At 38.5% G+C, this 13800-nt stretch overlaps 3 protein-coding genes across 3 annotated transcripts; 2 read left to right on the forward strand and 1 right to left on the reverse strand.

Moving 5' to 3' along the window:
* The first annotated feature begins 1133 nt into the window (after nucleotides 1–1133).
* On the forward strand, nucleotides 1134–5094 carry txndc9 (thioredoxin domain containing 9). The gene is made up of 5 exons (XM_022207037.2): nucleotides 1134–1255; nucleotides 2104–2311; nucleotides 2951–3069; nucleotides 3587–3841; nucleotides 3926–5094. Exons 2-5 carry the CDS (start codon nucleotides 2138–2140, stop codon nucleotides 4044–4046), a joined length of 669 nt encoding a protein of 222 aa, XP_022062729.1. The 5' UTR covers nucleotides 1134–1255; nucleotides 2104–2137; the 3' UTR covers nucleotides 4047–5094.
* Nucleotides 5095–6060: 966 nt separating this feature from the next.
* mrpl30 (mitochondrial ribosomal protein L30) lies at nucleotides 6061–8664 on the reverse strand. The gene is made up of 5 exons (XM_022207038.2): nucleotides 8389–8664; nucleotides 7762–7848; nucleotides 7404–7550; nucleotides 6886–6959; nucleotides 6061–6659 (listed from the first exon to the last, which is right to left on the reverse strand). Exons 1-5 carry the CDS (start codon nucleotides 8428–8430, stop codon nucleotides 6527–6529), a joined length of 483 nt encoding a protein of 160 aa, XP_022062730.1. The 5' UTR covers nucleotides 8431–8664; the 3' UTR covers nucleotides 6061–6526.
* Nucleotides 8665–8879: 215 nt separating this feature from the next.
* mitd1 (MIT, microtubule interacting and transport, domain containing 1) lies at nucleotides 8880–13473 on the forward strand. Its single transcript, XM_022207039.2, has 7 exons — nucleotides 8880–9140; nucleotides 9230–9331; nucleotides 10293–10429; nucleotides 11682–11768; nucleotides 11865–11977; nucleotides 12757–12817; nucleotides 12912–13473. Exons 1-7 carry the CDS (start codon nucleotides 8996–8998, stop codon nucleotides 13005–13007), a joined length of 741 nt encoding a protein of 246 aa, XP_022062731.1. The 5' UTR covers nucleotides 8880–8995; the 3' UTR covers nucleotides 13008–13473.
* The last annotated feature ends 327 nt before the right edge of the window (nucleotides 13474–13800 follow it).

The raw sequence follows: 13800 nt of genomic DNA on the forward strand, positions 1-13800 counted from the left end.
TTATTGCATCACATCCTAATTCTGACAGATGAATTCTGAAATATTTCAACCTTTGGCACCCAAAACACTGACTTTCTTATCAATGCAAGCTTTTAGTTTTCCTTTTCATTGCCTTTGCAGTGTTTACAGACTTAAAATGTGGAAGTATTGGTTGTGTGTGCCTGCAAACACAGTGTGGTGTCAGGACAGTCAGTAGAACTAGATATAGTGGTGTTTTTACCTGATTTTGCATTATGTTAGAGAATTCTGCGATGTTGAGAGACGAATGAAGAGGCAGATTAAGACACTCTGGAGACTCAGATGGCTTAGGTTGAGAATAAGGTTTGCTAACGTCAGGAGAAGTGATAGAACGAGCAACACAGTGCTGTGAGCATCAGCAGCATCAATTCTGAGGATTCTCTGCAACCTTTGGGTACAGAAAGTGTTAGGAGGAGCACCTTACTGAGATTACAGCCCAATATGGAGACAACTTGTCTGTTCCATAACATCAGACTAAACAATACCTAATCGTAACCAAATCGTGTTTTTCCTACATCAGTTGTCTCTCATGTAAATTCTTTTGCAGCATCTGCTTTTCTCATGGCCAGATTAGGGACAGAGAGTGTAAACATGTTTACATCTTCAGACTGGGAGAAGCAAATAGGAACAAGAGTCAAAGGTGAGAACCTGTAGGATAATTTGAGGTGATTAATAGGATTTATAACTTGGTTTATAGTGACTGTAGTTGATAGATAAAACCTGCATGCTATTCTAGGATGCCTTCAGCTAACAGCTGTGAGGAAATACCTCAATAAGAGGAAAGAGTACTTTTTCCTTCACACATTGTTTTTTTATTTTTATCAGAAGCTTTCTCTTGTAAATTGTGGCCATTTTTTGTAATACTGTGCTATTGCTAGTGATAAATATAGAATAATAAAATAGTAAATAGCATCGTTTGTTTACACACAGTGAACGTCTTATTTCAAAAATGTCTTTATTTTTTGTTTAATTATATGAAAATGTTTTCAATCAGAGGTATAATTTAATATATATATATAGATATAGATATAGCTTGACAGCACGTATTTTTAATTGAAAAAATACAAAACAAACAAATGAAAAAAAAATTCAGTTCGAAAATTGGAAAAACAATTTTCTTGTTTTTGCGTATTTCCTGAATCGGCCGGATGTAGTTTGTGTGACGTCTGACGGGCCTACTGTGACGTTGTTTTCCCGCATAAAGTGAATCGTCGCCGGGCTCCTGTCACTTTACCAGGTAACGATAATAACGGTGGTTTGGTTGGAAGTTGTATGTGTTATTATTCAGAAAGCACGCCATTTAATGTAGTGTCATACGCTTAGCAACGGTTTCTCTGGTGAAGAACATCTACGAGAATCACAAGGCTAACGTTAGCCATCTAGCATAGCAAGCTAAGTTCTAAACCATAGACTGTATACTGTCTATGTTCTACTTTTATAATTATTAATTGCCGACAGAAGTTAGTACGCCTAACTGAATTTTCTCAGCTTGTATTATTAACAGAAGGCGAGAAAGGGAGCTATCCCGCGATAACAACCGTAATAGGCGACTAAGTAGGTTGCTAACGCTGGGCTAGCGGTAGCTAGCAGCCGGCAGAAAAAGGTGTGTCCAGCTGTTAGCATGGCTTTGTCTCAAACGTTAGCCAGCTGAAAGGAGCATTGACTCTCTAACTTAGTAGGCTCTTCTTTGTTCACAGTACTGGTGAATAGTAGCAATTAAAATAAATATAACAGTAAATACAGGTATTTACAAGCTAGAAAGGAATATATAAACACAGTAGTGCAAAATAATTGCTTAATGATGATACAGTGCAAAAAGTACTGTACACATCCGTTGGTTTATCGTACAGGTGTGGAGGAACGGCTCAGCTGTTTATTCGGCTGATGGCAGTGGGGAATAAGCTGTTCTTGTGTCTGGTGTTATCAAAGAGTTCCTGTAGACTGAATTAGTTTGAGCAGGAGCTGCAGTTTTCATACAGAACTGTATGTTTTTACATTGATTGATGGCGTCTAAACTGTCGCACCATTAACTTTCCTGGTTTGGCATTATGTCTCAGCTTCCATAATCTGTTTTGATCTCCTCAGATTCAGAGAGAGCTTTCACACTAAACACACCACCATGGCCAATCAACCAATGGACATCATAACAAAGGTTCTGGAGCAGTCCGCCAAACTGGTGGAGGAGCAGGTGGACGCACAGCTGAGCAAACTCAATGAAATGGATGAAGATGACTTGGAGAGGCTGAAGGAGAGGCGATTAGAGGCACTTAAAAAAGCGCAGAAACAGAAGCAGGTTTGTGGGACATTTTGTACATTTTTTATGCATTTGTTGACCAATACAGGGCATTGTATTGCTTTACTGGCTAAAGTAAAGAAAGAATAAGATAAAATCACCTGAAGCATTAATTACAGGCACCTGCAGAAAATATTCTTCCACTGCTGTACATTGAAATGTTCTGTCATTTGAATGCTATTACTTACCTCCTGCAAATACATATGAAGTTCCTCATACTTTGGAGGAAGAACTGTTGAACAATCTTAAGTCAGAAATCTGTGCTAGAGCTCTTTTTTTCTCAGCTTGTCTCTTGACAGATCCGTATAATTAGATGTTGTTTTGTTAACAGAGAAAAACTGCACTGGAAATTCACTAACAGCATAAATGCTACAGAAATGAGCTTGAAAGCCAGTTTTTTAATCAGTAGAAAACCTCTCTGATGGGCCATAATGGGAGTCCTGGAGTAATTTATAGACTAACTCTTGCTCTGAACTTATTTTACACATCAGGAAGTGGGTATTTTAATCTGGAATATGGGTCATTGTTCACATTTCCAACTAACCAACAAAAGAAGCCTCTTGTTCTCACCGTGCTCCAACATGAAAGCCAGTTTTTGATGTTTTGTTCTCTTATTAATCTGATCTCTCTGCTTTTAAGGAGTGGCTGTCCAAAGGCCATGGGGAGTACAGAGAAGTCCCCAGTGAGAAAGACTTTTTCGGTGAGGTGAAGGATAGCAAGAATGTTGTCTGCCACTTCTACAGAAATTCAACCTTCAGGTACTTCCCTGGTCCATATGTTTATATCTATACAGCCGCTGAGTGATGCAACTGTGCGTGAATGAGTAATTTAATCAAATGCTACAAACATTTGTCTGTTATTTTTGTTACAGTGGTAACGTGATCATGTTTGTGTTCAGACTTTTCAATGTGTCTGCATCTGGCAGATCACAAAAGGATCCATCACTGTGCCTGCTGATTAAACCACTGTTCATCCTGGAAACTTTACATTCTAAATGTGATTTGTTACATCTGTAAACTTATCTGCACCTATTTATGTCATCTGCACATCAAAGCAAATTCTCATTTGCACATTTCTGTATCTAGTCTTATATATTTTGTTCATATAGTATATTTTCCATATTCTTATTTTACCTTTACTTTATACCTGACTCTAATATTCTGTGTTGTCTTGTTGTTGACTACATATAAAATTATGTTAAAACTTTCAGCTGCTGCAGTTTGCTGTCATGAGGTGGCTGAACCTGTCACCCTGTCTTCTGTTCCCTGCGTGTAGATGTAAGATCCTCGACAAACACTTGGCCATCTTGGCAAAGAAGCATGTGGAGACCAAGTTCCTCAAGCTGAACGTGGAAAAGGCCCCATTCCTGACGGAGAGGCTGCGCATTAAAGTTATTCCCACGCTGGCTTTGCTGATAGACGGAAAAACAAAGGACTATGTGGTTGGATTCTCTGACCTGGGCAACACGGATGAGTTTCCCACAGAGATGCTGGAATGGCGACTCGGCTGTGCGGATGTTATTAACTACAGGTGAGACTGACTTCTTCATCATGTCGGTGTACAGAACCACAGTTCCTCAACCATGTTTTAACACCGTCCTTTTTCCTGTCCTAGCGGGAACCTGATGGAGCCCCCAACAGTGACGCAGAGATCAGGCACAAAATTCACAAAAGTGGAGAAGAAAAGCATCAGAGGACGAGGATACGATTCAGATTCAGACTCTGGAGATGACTGAAAAGTTCTGACAGCCGGCTGGTTTCCTCTCTCAGGGCTACCTCATTAAAAAGTCTAGCGGACAGCCTGCTCTCACTTTTCTTCTCTTTGTGACTTATCTATTCATTGCGTTCATTTTCACGTTTTAATTTACCATATCTGTGGATTGATTTTATGAAATCAACGGCGCATTTCTTTCAGCCTGCTCATTCAGGCAGTTCTGTCTGTTTTATCCGTTTACTTGTCAGTGTGCGAGAGTCTTCTGTTTGAACAGAGACGAATATGCATGTGGGTGCCAAGACTAGGGTTTAACATCAGAATACATTTTTACTAGGGCTGGCCCGAATACTGGTTTCTGGCCTCCGAATATTTGGACCAGGCGTAAACTAACCGTGACGTCACCCGTTGGTTTCAACGCCGAGAAAATGAAGCCCGGATTTTGCTACTTCCTGGTCACCGTTTTGGATTTTTTGGAGCCAGTGACATAAAAAGCGTCATCAAACAGGCTGGACCGGAGAGCAACTAGGGGCAGGATTGGCTGAGGACTCTCTTATCCCGCCCACATTTTACCACAGAGGCTTCTGTTGCTGTCTATCAAGTATAGCCACGCCCCCTGGCTCCGCCAACTTCAACGTTTTATTTAAAATTCAGTATTGATTTATTTTAAGATCGGCCACCTGATCTCTCATTTTGACCACGAAACCTAACAGGAAAAAAATCCTGAGCTGTAGAACATCAGTCTATCAAATTTTATTTTTTCCAAAAATGAATTGGGGTCTATGGAGAAAAAGCTTTTTGGAGCCAACCCTAGCGGACGGCATGATATTGCAAGTTTTTGACACTTCTGGGTGGGCTTCAATTCTGGAGCCAGATGCTATGTCCATCTTTATATACAGTCTATGATTTGGGCCCTATTAAAGACGAATATTCGGATACCGAATTTAATATCCGGATACCGCCGTAGCGAACGAATATTCGGGTCCAGCCCTAATTTTTACATGACATTTCCTTGTAGCAAGAGTTTGACTTGACTAATGCAAACTTAATAAAAAGCATAAAAGACATAAAAATCTGCGCTTCAGTCATTTTTGTATTACTCCTTTATAAGGTCTTCTCTGGAGCACTTTAAGAAGTGGTTGTAAAATTCTGATAGCACCTAGTGATTACATTTTGTTGTTTTGCCTTTTGTTTCCAGTAAAAACATAATCTGTGCAGTGCCCCTTTAACTGCTATTGTAGACGTGCATTATCAAAAGTCAAAATTTCTTCATTAATATGAGTGAGGCATATTTATTATTTTATAGTTGATAAATGTCTGCTCAGATTACAGTGGGTTGGAGCTAAGTCAACAAACATGTCCATAAAAAGAAGAAAAAATGTAAAGCTGAAGTGTGACGGCCCTCCACCTGGACAGGTGTACCTGTCTGCTGGAGCTGAGGGTCGTCAGCTGATGAGCCACACCTGGGATCAAGTGGTTCAACTCCAAAGCCTCCCTTACTTCTACTGCAGATCTGAGAGGAGCGGCTCTCTGCTGGAGCCTCAGCTGTGAGGTTTGTTTGGTTACAATGAAATAATTTTTAGCCACCGCACCATGTTTGTCTCCCTGCTTTGTTGCAGCCTTCGAGCCACACTGTAACAAACTGTAGCTCATCAGTTTCAACATTCATCCTCAGTTTATCATTTCCACATAACAACTTCCAGATCACTGAGTGTCTACAAAAGAACACAACATTTAGTCACAGTTATCTGGAACTGAACCACAGAGGATTTCAAGTCAGACAAGAAAAGGACAAAAAACAGGACAAAATATTACAAAAATGAGACACAAAATGACAAAAGTGAGAAACAAAATGAGAAAAACAACATGAAGCAAAAATAATGACAAAGTTACAAAGCAATAAAAAAATGGACAAAAGACAAAAAAATCCACCAATGACACAAACGAGAAAAAAATTACAAAAGTGAAAAACAAAAAGACAAAAAATCAGACAAAGTTACAAAGCAACAAAAAATGGACAAACCACACAAGAGCCAAAATTTTGATTAAGACAGCTTCACATGTGGAGGTTTATAGAGAAAGAATATAAGTGGACCCTCAGTGTACATAACTTAAACTGGCCACTGGAATAAGATCTTAAAATTGTCACTGTTAGTGTGACTCAACAGAGAATGAAGAGATACAGGCCACTTTTCATTTATGAGTTTGATAAAGAATCTGAGGCATTACAAGTTATGAAATCATCATGAAAGATAAACTGGGAACAGATAGTCCTGCTGCAGGACAATGACTCCTGGTTTGCTGAAGGACTTGTGAAACAGGCTGACGACAACATTTCTCATATTCATCTGATGTTTAACATCCAAAACCTCTAAACACCTCCATGCAGTCCCTCTAAAGTCTGCCTGATGCCACAGACTTGTTCAGAATCAGAACAGGAAGCTATGAAGCACACATGACTGAAATGAAAAACTGAACCATCAACTGATACGACTGGCAGCAAAGTTAGGATTCGATTGCCTTTTGGTCTACAGGCTGGAGGAGGCGACGTACAATCAGCTCTCCTTTGCTGTTGATGTATGTCTCGGCCATGTCCTGTTCAGCGGGAAGCCCATAGGGAGTCTTCAGTGGCTGTATCCTGAAGGAACCAGGAGACAGACAGGAAGGATCACACAGATAATGTTACTATACACTTAAGGTTCAAACTGATTAATCTCATCAAGCTGATTACTTTATACTAAGTCACAACACATCTATACTTTTGTTATGTCATGGTTTTATTGCATGGCACTCTTTAATTAGACTTAATTACTTTTTTTTTTTTTACAGCAGGTGGGTGGTGATTTTGTGTAAATGATTCTTACCTCACCAGGTGTTTGATAAACTTCAGCTGCTTATTAACTGCAGGTGTATTTTTGTGGATTACAGGAACCTGAGCCTAAATGCAAGACAAAGACAGACCAGAGTGAGTACAAAGAAAGAATGAAAGGCTGCGAGTTCAGGAGAATTTTGACTCTAGAAAATGATATAATAAAGGTTGTTGGTGCCTCTAGAGTGGACAGATTCTGTATCTTTTCAATATGATACAATTATAGCTAAAACTTTTTGGGATCATCCTTCCACGCTGCTCATTTGTCTTGATAGAAACTGTTTATTTAGAGTACAAGGCAGCATTCAGGCACTAGTCAGACTGCAAATATCTTCAAGAAGAGCAGAAAAATAATGAGACCTGACATTGGCATGTGTTTATATCAAGCGTTGCACATGAGTCATTTACACATGATTAACCCTCAAACACACATTCCCATTTTTGAATAGCTTTAATGCATGACGAAGAAGCAACCTAACCTGCTGTGGGCTTTAATAACGACAGCAAGTTTACCTTTTGCAGCCCAAAGTATTTCACAATCTCCTTCTCCCAGTACGGCCTTCGGATCACACTCTTGACTCGTGTCACGACGTGCAGTTTATGAGGCTGGTCTGGATCACCTCCATATTTCTCATGTTCTTGTGATCGCTCAGCAAAAAGCTGTAAGAAAGAAAAACAGAGATTGTGATCACTGACAGCAGAGCAAATGAGCTGCAGGACTGTTTCAATCAGTTACAAGTGAGAGACAAAGGAGCATCCTCATTAGCTGATGCTGCAACTTAACTCATGCAGATTGTTTTACTAATATACAGCTCACTAAGTCCTGTGTAAGTGATATACAGCAAATCTAAGACTGTTGCTTGATTCTTACCTCTCTTGGAATTCTTGCTTTGGAAAACTTGCTGCGCGCTGACACAGTCCACACGCAGGATGACAAAACTGGAGCTTCTGTCAGGGCCTGTAAAACATGCAGGGAGGAGTTAAAAAGCAAAGCACGGTTTTATATCGCAATGGCTACAAGGCAGGTTTACACCATCAGACTGTACAACTCATCGCTGAGTGTTCAGGGGGTCTCTGTCACGATCACATTAGGACTGATCCAATGTGACTGTAAAATGCACCTTGCTTTAATACAACTGTTTCACTACTGCCTGTCAAAGTCACTATAAATCCCTCAAATTCACTTTAAATCACGGTGCCTTGAAATGAGGAAATATTGCATATTGAATTTTAATTACATTTAATATTTCTGTAGATTTTAAAACTCCAAGTGTTTTTTATAGTATTGTACAGCAAGTTTTTCAGAGTGTACACTAACCCTGAATGTTACTAACCTGCTTGTCTTGTCTGTTTGTTATTTGTGTTGTATGTAAGCTGCTTAACACGTGAATTTCCCTTTGGATTAATGAAGTATCTAGCTCTATCTACTTGGTTGTTGTTTTGTTTGTTTTAGAATTGGACATTTCAATACTATAAAAAACCTAATTATTGCGCTTACCTTTCCCGATAAGAAGTTTAAACCACGACAGAGAGCTGACATGTTGTATTTTGGAGATACAGCTCCACTCCAAGGTTATACCGCGCTGCTCACCGCAAAAGAACACCGAGTGTAGCTGAACGTTATTGAAAAAAAACCTGTGTTTACCCTAACTGCATCAAACTTAAACGTAAAATGTTCATTTAAGGCCGAAAAATAACAGTAAATCCGAATTATAGCCACGTTCGTGTCATTTTAAGTCATGTCTCCTCCGTGTGTCGACCGGAAGCGTTTAGAGTTACATTGAAATGTCTCCGATGTGGCACATTTTCTTTGAACAATGTTCACATTCTTGGTTTTCGGAATATATTTGAGATCTTTAAATCAAATTAAATATGTTATGTTTAATATCTTACGATTTATTATGATTACAGATACCTCATCTGTATGTTTTTATCGAAATTGTACGTGGAGCATTTTTTTCAGCCATTACGTTTCTCCGGGACTTATTTTTGTGGCGGACACGGAAGGTTAGCAAAACTTTGATTAGTGGTTTTCTGTCACAAGTGAAGCATGCCACTCTGTTAATTTCATAGGATGTTTTAAAAGACTACAGTAGGACCTAATAATGACAGAAAACCACGTAGCGGGGATGGAGGTGTCCGCCGTGTCCGTTCTGAGGCGGGCGGTGGAGCTGGACCACAGCAGCCGCTTCCAGGAGGCTCTGGTCTGCTACCAGGAGGGCATCCAGCTGCTCATAGACGTGCTGAAAGGTCCCGTTCAACCCCTTTCTAAACAATATAGACAGTACAAGCGGTCCAAAAGATAAATCATTTTTGTGTTTTCTGTCTCATGTGATCAGTTGTGAAAGATGACTCAAAGAAAGGACACTACAGGGAGAAGATAAAGAGCTACATGGACAGAGCAGAGCAGATCAAAGCTCAGGTCAACCAGATGAAAGAAGGTAAATATCCACTAAAGGTGTGTGGTATTTGACCTAAAATGCATTTATAAGAATAAAGCATTTACAGTCATGGAAAAATGATTAAACCACCTTTGTTTTCTTCAATTTCTTGTTCATTTAATTCCTGGAACCACTAAAGGTCCTTTGTTTGGACAAATAGAATGATAACAACAGTACTTCATAAGAGTTTAATTTCAGAGCTGGTATCAGACATTCTCCATGGTTTTCTTGATAATAACCAGAATCCCTTCAGTTCTTACATCAGCAGTTATGGTATTGTTCTGCCAAAAACAGCTTCTAGGATTCCATGTTTTCTTTTCTGTCTGTTTCAGTCCCATGATCCACCAGGAGTTAGTACTGATCCAGAACCATTGTTTCTGATGTCTCTTCATGCTTTACCAGCTTCTGATCACAGCAGCCCATTCCTGTTGCACTCATTCTAACTATTCTGCTTTGTTTTTGGGCTTGTGGTTCTCCGTTTAGCATTGGATGATTTTCCACAGGTTTGCAGTTGGATTTAGATCTGGTGATTGATCCAATGTTCTGGTTCTCCATCCAGGCTTTAACTGACCTTGTCTTGTTGGAAAATCCAGTCATTGGAGGCAGGAAAGAGTTTTCCATCTGATGGAAGAAAACTGTTTTCTAGAGTAGCCCCAAACATGACCTGGTTCATTGTCCCTGTTCCACCCAGACTGAAACTACCCCAGATGGTCACTGATCCACCCCCATGTTTTACTGTAGGGGCAGACAGTCTGGTTTGGAGCTTCTCCAGGCTTCCTCCTCACCAGTAAGTTGGATGGAGTGGAAATCAACTGAAAACTGGATTCATCCCTGAAGAGAACCTTAGCCCAGTCAGACCCAGATAACGCGTGTTTGTGTGTTTGAGGTTAAACACAGACCGATATCTTTTACTGAAAGGCTGAAATTCACAGGCTGAAGTCTGTCTCCTCTGTCCTCACAGATGGGAAGTACCATGAGCAGATCAGAATATCAGAGGATGCCACCGGTTACAGCTATGAGGTTCTGTTCAAGCCGTACATCAGCGGCGCTCTCACAGAGGTCTGGGTGCAGGATCCATACATACGACACACACACCAAGTAGGACATTTCATCTCATCACTGTTTATTATGTGTGTTTTTTTATTCTCTTTGCTTAAAGCTGAAGGTTTTAACTGAAGGTTGCAACTGCTGTAGGTTTTATCAGTTTAATTATTTTATCAATTAAAACGAGGATGGCATGCTGTATTACCCTTTATTATTATTATTGTTATTTTTATTGTTACCAAACATGAGCTGACTACGATGTAAAAATCCCAGTTGTTTTGTGTCACGGTTTTGTCATCTTGTGTCTCATTTTTGTCATCTTGTGTCTCGTTTTTGTCGTTTTGTGTCTCGTTTTTGTCATTTTGTTTCTCATTTTTGTCATTTTGTGTCTCGTTTTTGTCATCTTGTGCCTTGTTTTTGTCATTTTGTGTCTTGTTGCTGTCATTTTGTGTCTCGCTTTTGTCATTTTGTGTCTCATTTTTGTCATATTGTGTCTCATTTTTGTTATTTTGTGTCTCGTTCTCATTTTGTGTCTCGTTTTTGTCGTTTTATGTCTCGTTGCTGTCGTTTTGTGTCTCGTTTTAGTCATTTTGTGTCTCGTTTTTGTCATATTGTGTCTTGTGTTTGTCATTTTGTGTCTTGTTTTTGTTGTTTTGTCTCTTGTTTTTGTCATCTTGTGTCTTTTGTCGGTGAAGTGAATATTTAATCAAATTACACACCACTGGAACATTGACATTTTGCACAAATAGTCTGCATATTTGAGAATCTGCCATAAGAAACAGATTTTTTTTGTGTTGGACACATGGCTTCTTTCCGTTGCTTCAACATTAATCAGTTATTAGTTTGATTTAGTGCATAGTTTTACATGTTTGCCTTTACATTTTAAAAACGGCAACTTGTCTTCTTTTGTGCTTAAATAATAATAAACTAAATTAATGACAAAGCGAATGTGTAAAATCTTTAGTCCATTTAGTCAATAAATTTTTTGCCTGTTCTGAAACTGAAAAACTTCACTAGTAATATCACTAATCATTAGTAAATGGATTTTAACAATTGTTAATGTGAATAAAGTTGTAATAGCATTTTACAGTGAAGTGGAACTTAGTGAAACAGAACTCTGAAACTCTGTTTTGTGTGTGTTAACGTGTTTTTTGTTGTTGTTTTTTTACAGTAACTGAAGCAGCTTGAACCTGTAGTTTGAATAATAGTTTAGAACAGTCAATAGTAGTTTACCACTTCAACAGAAAACTCCACCAAACTCCTACAACAATGGCGATTAACCCTTTCCTCCTCCTCTCCACCACAGCTGTTTAACTTCCTGCGGTTCTGCGAGATGCTGCTTAAAGCCTCCTGCAAGGTGAAAAAGATCCATCTCCTCACTTCACAGGATGAAGTAGGTTGTTTAACTAATGAGGTCACGCTGCAGTCAAAGCGTAGCAGACACAGCAGTTTGTGCTTTTGTTTCACCGACGCTCATCCCGTCCTGCAGACTGACGGCAGCCAGCAGAGCAGCGCTTTGGCCGAGCTCAAGGAGAGTCTCAGCGCTCAGGGAGTCGCTCTGGATCTGCAGTATTCCTCCTCCATACACGACAGGGAGGTCAGGTACACGCTGGAAAAAATGCCCCTCCCAAAACAAGAACAAAAAAACCTATTTCAAGCAACTTTTACCTTGAAATAAGTGAAAAAATCTGCCAATAGAACAAATGAAAAACGGCTTGGTAAGATTCTTGAAATAACACGTGATATTTAGAATCTTTAGGATAAAAATTCCTTAGAAATTTCCCTTAAAAGTTTTATTTTACAAAAAATCCCCAAATCTGGCAAAAAAAAAAAAGTTAAATAAAAATACAAAAATTGTAAATATTTAAAAAAAATGAATAAAATTCTTCCTAAAAAATCCTAAAAATATCTAAATTGATTACATATATATCAGTAAAATTTGTAATCAACCAAAATCCAACGAATTTCGGTTGATTTTTTGGGACTGTTGTTAAAGAAATATTTTTTAAACATTTCTTTTTATCCACCAAAAAAGGTTCAAAAAATTCTCAAAATATGTTGAAAATGTGGAAGTCACTGTCAAAATGTATATTTTTTTCCCAAATATTTAAACTTTAAAACGGGCCAATTTGACCCACAGGACAACAGGAGGGTTAAAACAAGATCATTTCCAGATTGTAGATATTTCAGATGCTTTGTCTTAAAACAAATCCCTCCATCTGCTGAAATGTCTCTGGTTAAATGAATTTATCTTAAATCAAGTGGGATGAGACATTTTGACCAAAAATAAGGCAAACAGACTTGGTAAAGTTTAGAATTTTTGCAGTGTGTGTGTTTGTCCGTGCCTTCTGCGAGTACCTTAGACTTCATTTTTTCTTCAGGTTTGACAACGGTTGGATCATAAAAATCGGAAGAGGCTTGGATTACTTCAAGAGAGCAAAGGTGAGGCTTTGATCTTCATTGTCTGGTCAGTATTCCTCCTTTAGTTGCTGCTTATCTGTGAATCGGCTCTTCTGACCGTCGTTCTGTCCCACAGGGCCGCTTCTCTGTGGGATATTGTGACTTTGACCTGAGGCAGTGCCAGGAGACCACCGTAGACATTTTCCACACCAAACACACAAAAACACTATGAGACTGATGAAGCTGAAGTTATGATTGTGTTTTTCTAACGACACGTCTGCATCCTGGTACGGGACTGGATTTAGAACTGCTTTACTGTTTGCTTCTGCTGCACTGCTGTCTTAAATTTCTGCTAATTGTTTGGTTTAATCCTTTTATATCGTTATGGGGCCTTTTTAAGACTCTCTATTTTTTATGGAATTTATCTTTTTTATTTGTTTTCTTTTTAAGGGTTCTTTTCTAAAAGCCATCTGTTTTTTTCTTCTAAAAAATCTCTTCTGTAGCTGTGATGATCTACAGAGAAGAAGCTTTTTGGCTGAAAAATCTGTGATTTCTCAAAAAAAAGAATTCCTTACCAACTGTGTTCATATCCTAAATGTTTGTGTTACTGTTTCATTTTTAAATTGTATTTTAGTGCCTCACATGTACAATTTTATCATTTTAAATTAAATACTTACAAAATATAACAAAAAAATCAATCATTTTTGAGTTTTATTAAGAAAATTATTAATGCTGTTCCATCTAGTGAATAGAAAATGCAAATATTCAAAGGGCATTTAGCAGTGAAATAATATGATAAATATCCAAACTGTGAAAAAGAATCACGTCCTCCTGAGAACCGAGGAAAAAGGCAGCTTTAAAAATGTAACCTTTTTTCTTAATTTCTGCCTTTTTGGAGCTAAAACAAGTCAAAATTTAGAATTTTCAAAAAAAATCAATTTTAGATTTTACATCTTGTCCACTGTAGTAGAGGCTAAAATAAATAAATGATTAAAGCGACACTTAGAAATAATTAAAAAAAAAAA

The sequence above is a fragment of the Acanthochromis polyacanthus genome, chromosome 14 (assembly GCF_021347895.1).
Source record: "Acanthochromis polyacanthus isolate Apoly-LR-REF ecotype Palm Island chromosome 14, KAUST_Apoly_ChrSc, whole genome shotgun sequence".
NCBI classification, from domain to species: Eukaryota; Metazoa; Chordata; class Actinopteri; family Pomacentridae; genus Acanthochromis; species Acanthochromis polyacanthus.

Bases quoted from the DNA above. Each gene is read 5' to 3' on its own strand.
- txndc9 (XM_022207037.2), top strand. From the start codon at position 2,138: ATGGCCAATCAACCAATGGACATCATAACAAAGGTTCTGGAGCAGTCC. The intron at 2,312-2,950 runs GTTTGTGGGACA...TCTGCTTTTAAG, and splicing joins AAGCGCAGAAACAGAAGCAG to GAGTGGCTGTCCAAAGGCCA. The intron at 3,070-3,586 runs GTACTTCCCTGG...CCCTGCGTGTAG, and splicing joins TACAGAAATTCAACCTTCAG to ATGTAAGATCCTCGACAAAC.
- mrpl30 (XM_022207038.2), bottom strand. From the start codon at position 8,430: ATGTCAGCTCTCTGTCGTGGTTTAAACTTCTTATCGGGAAAG. The intron at 7,551-7,761 runs GTAAGAATCAAG...TCTTTCTTACAG, and splicing joins AAGCAAGAATTCCAAGAGAG to CTTTTTGCTGAGCGATCACA. The intron at 6,960-7,403 runs GTAAACTTGCTG...TCTTGCATTTAG, and splicing joins AATACTTTGGGCTGCAAAAG to GCTCAGGTTCCTGTAATCCA.
- mitd1 (XM_022207039.2), top strand. From the start codon at position 8,996: ATGACAGAAAACCACGTAGCGGGGATGGAGGTGTCCGCCGTGTCCGTT. The intron at 9,332-10,292 runs GTAAATATCCAC...CTGTCCTCACAG, and splicing joins GGTCAACCAGATGAAAGAAG to ATGGGAAGTACCATGAGCAG. The intron at 11,978-12,756 runs GTACACGCTGGA...TTTTTTCTTCAG, and splicing joins ATACACGACAGGGAGGTCAG to GTTTGACAACGGTTGGATCA.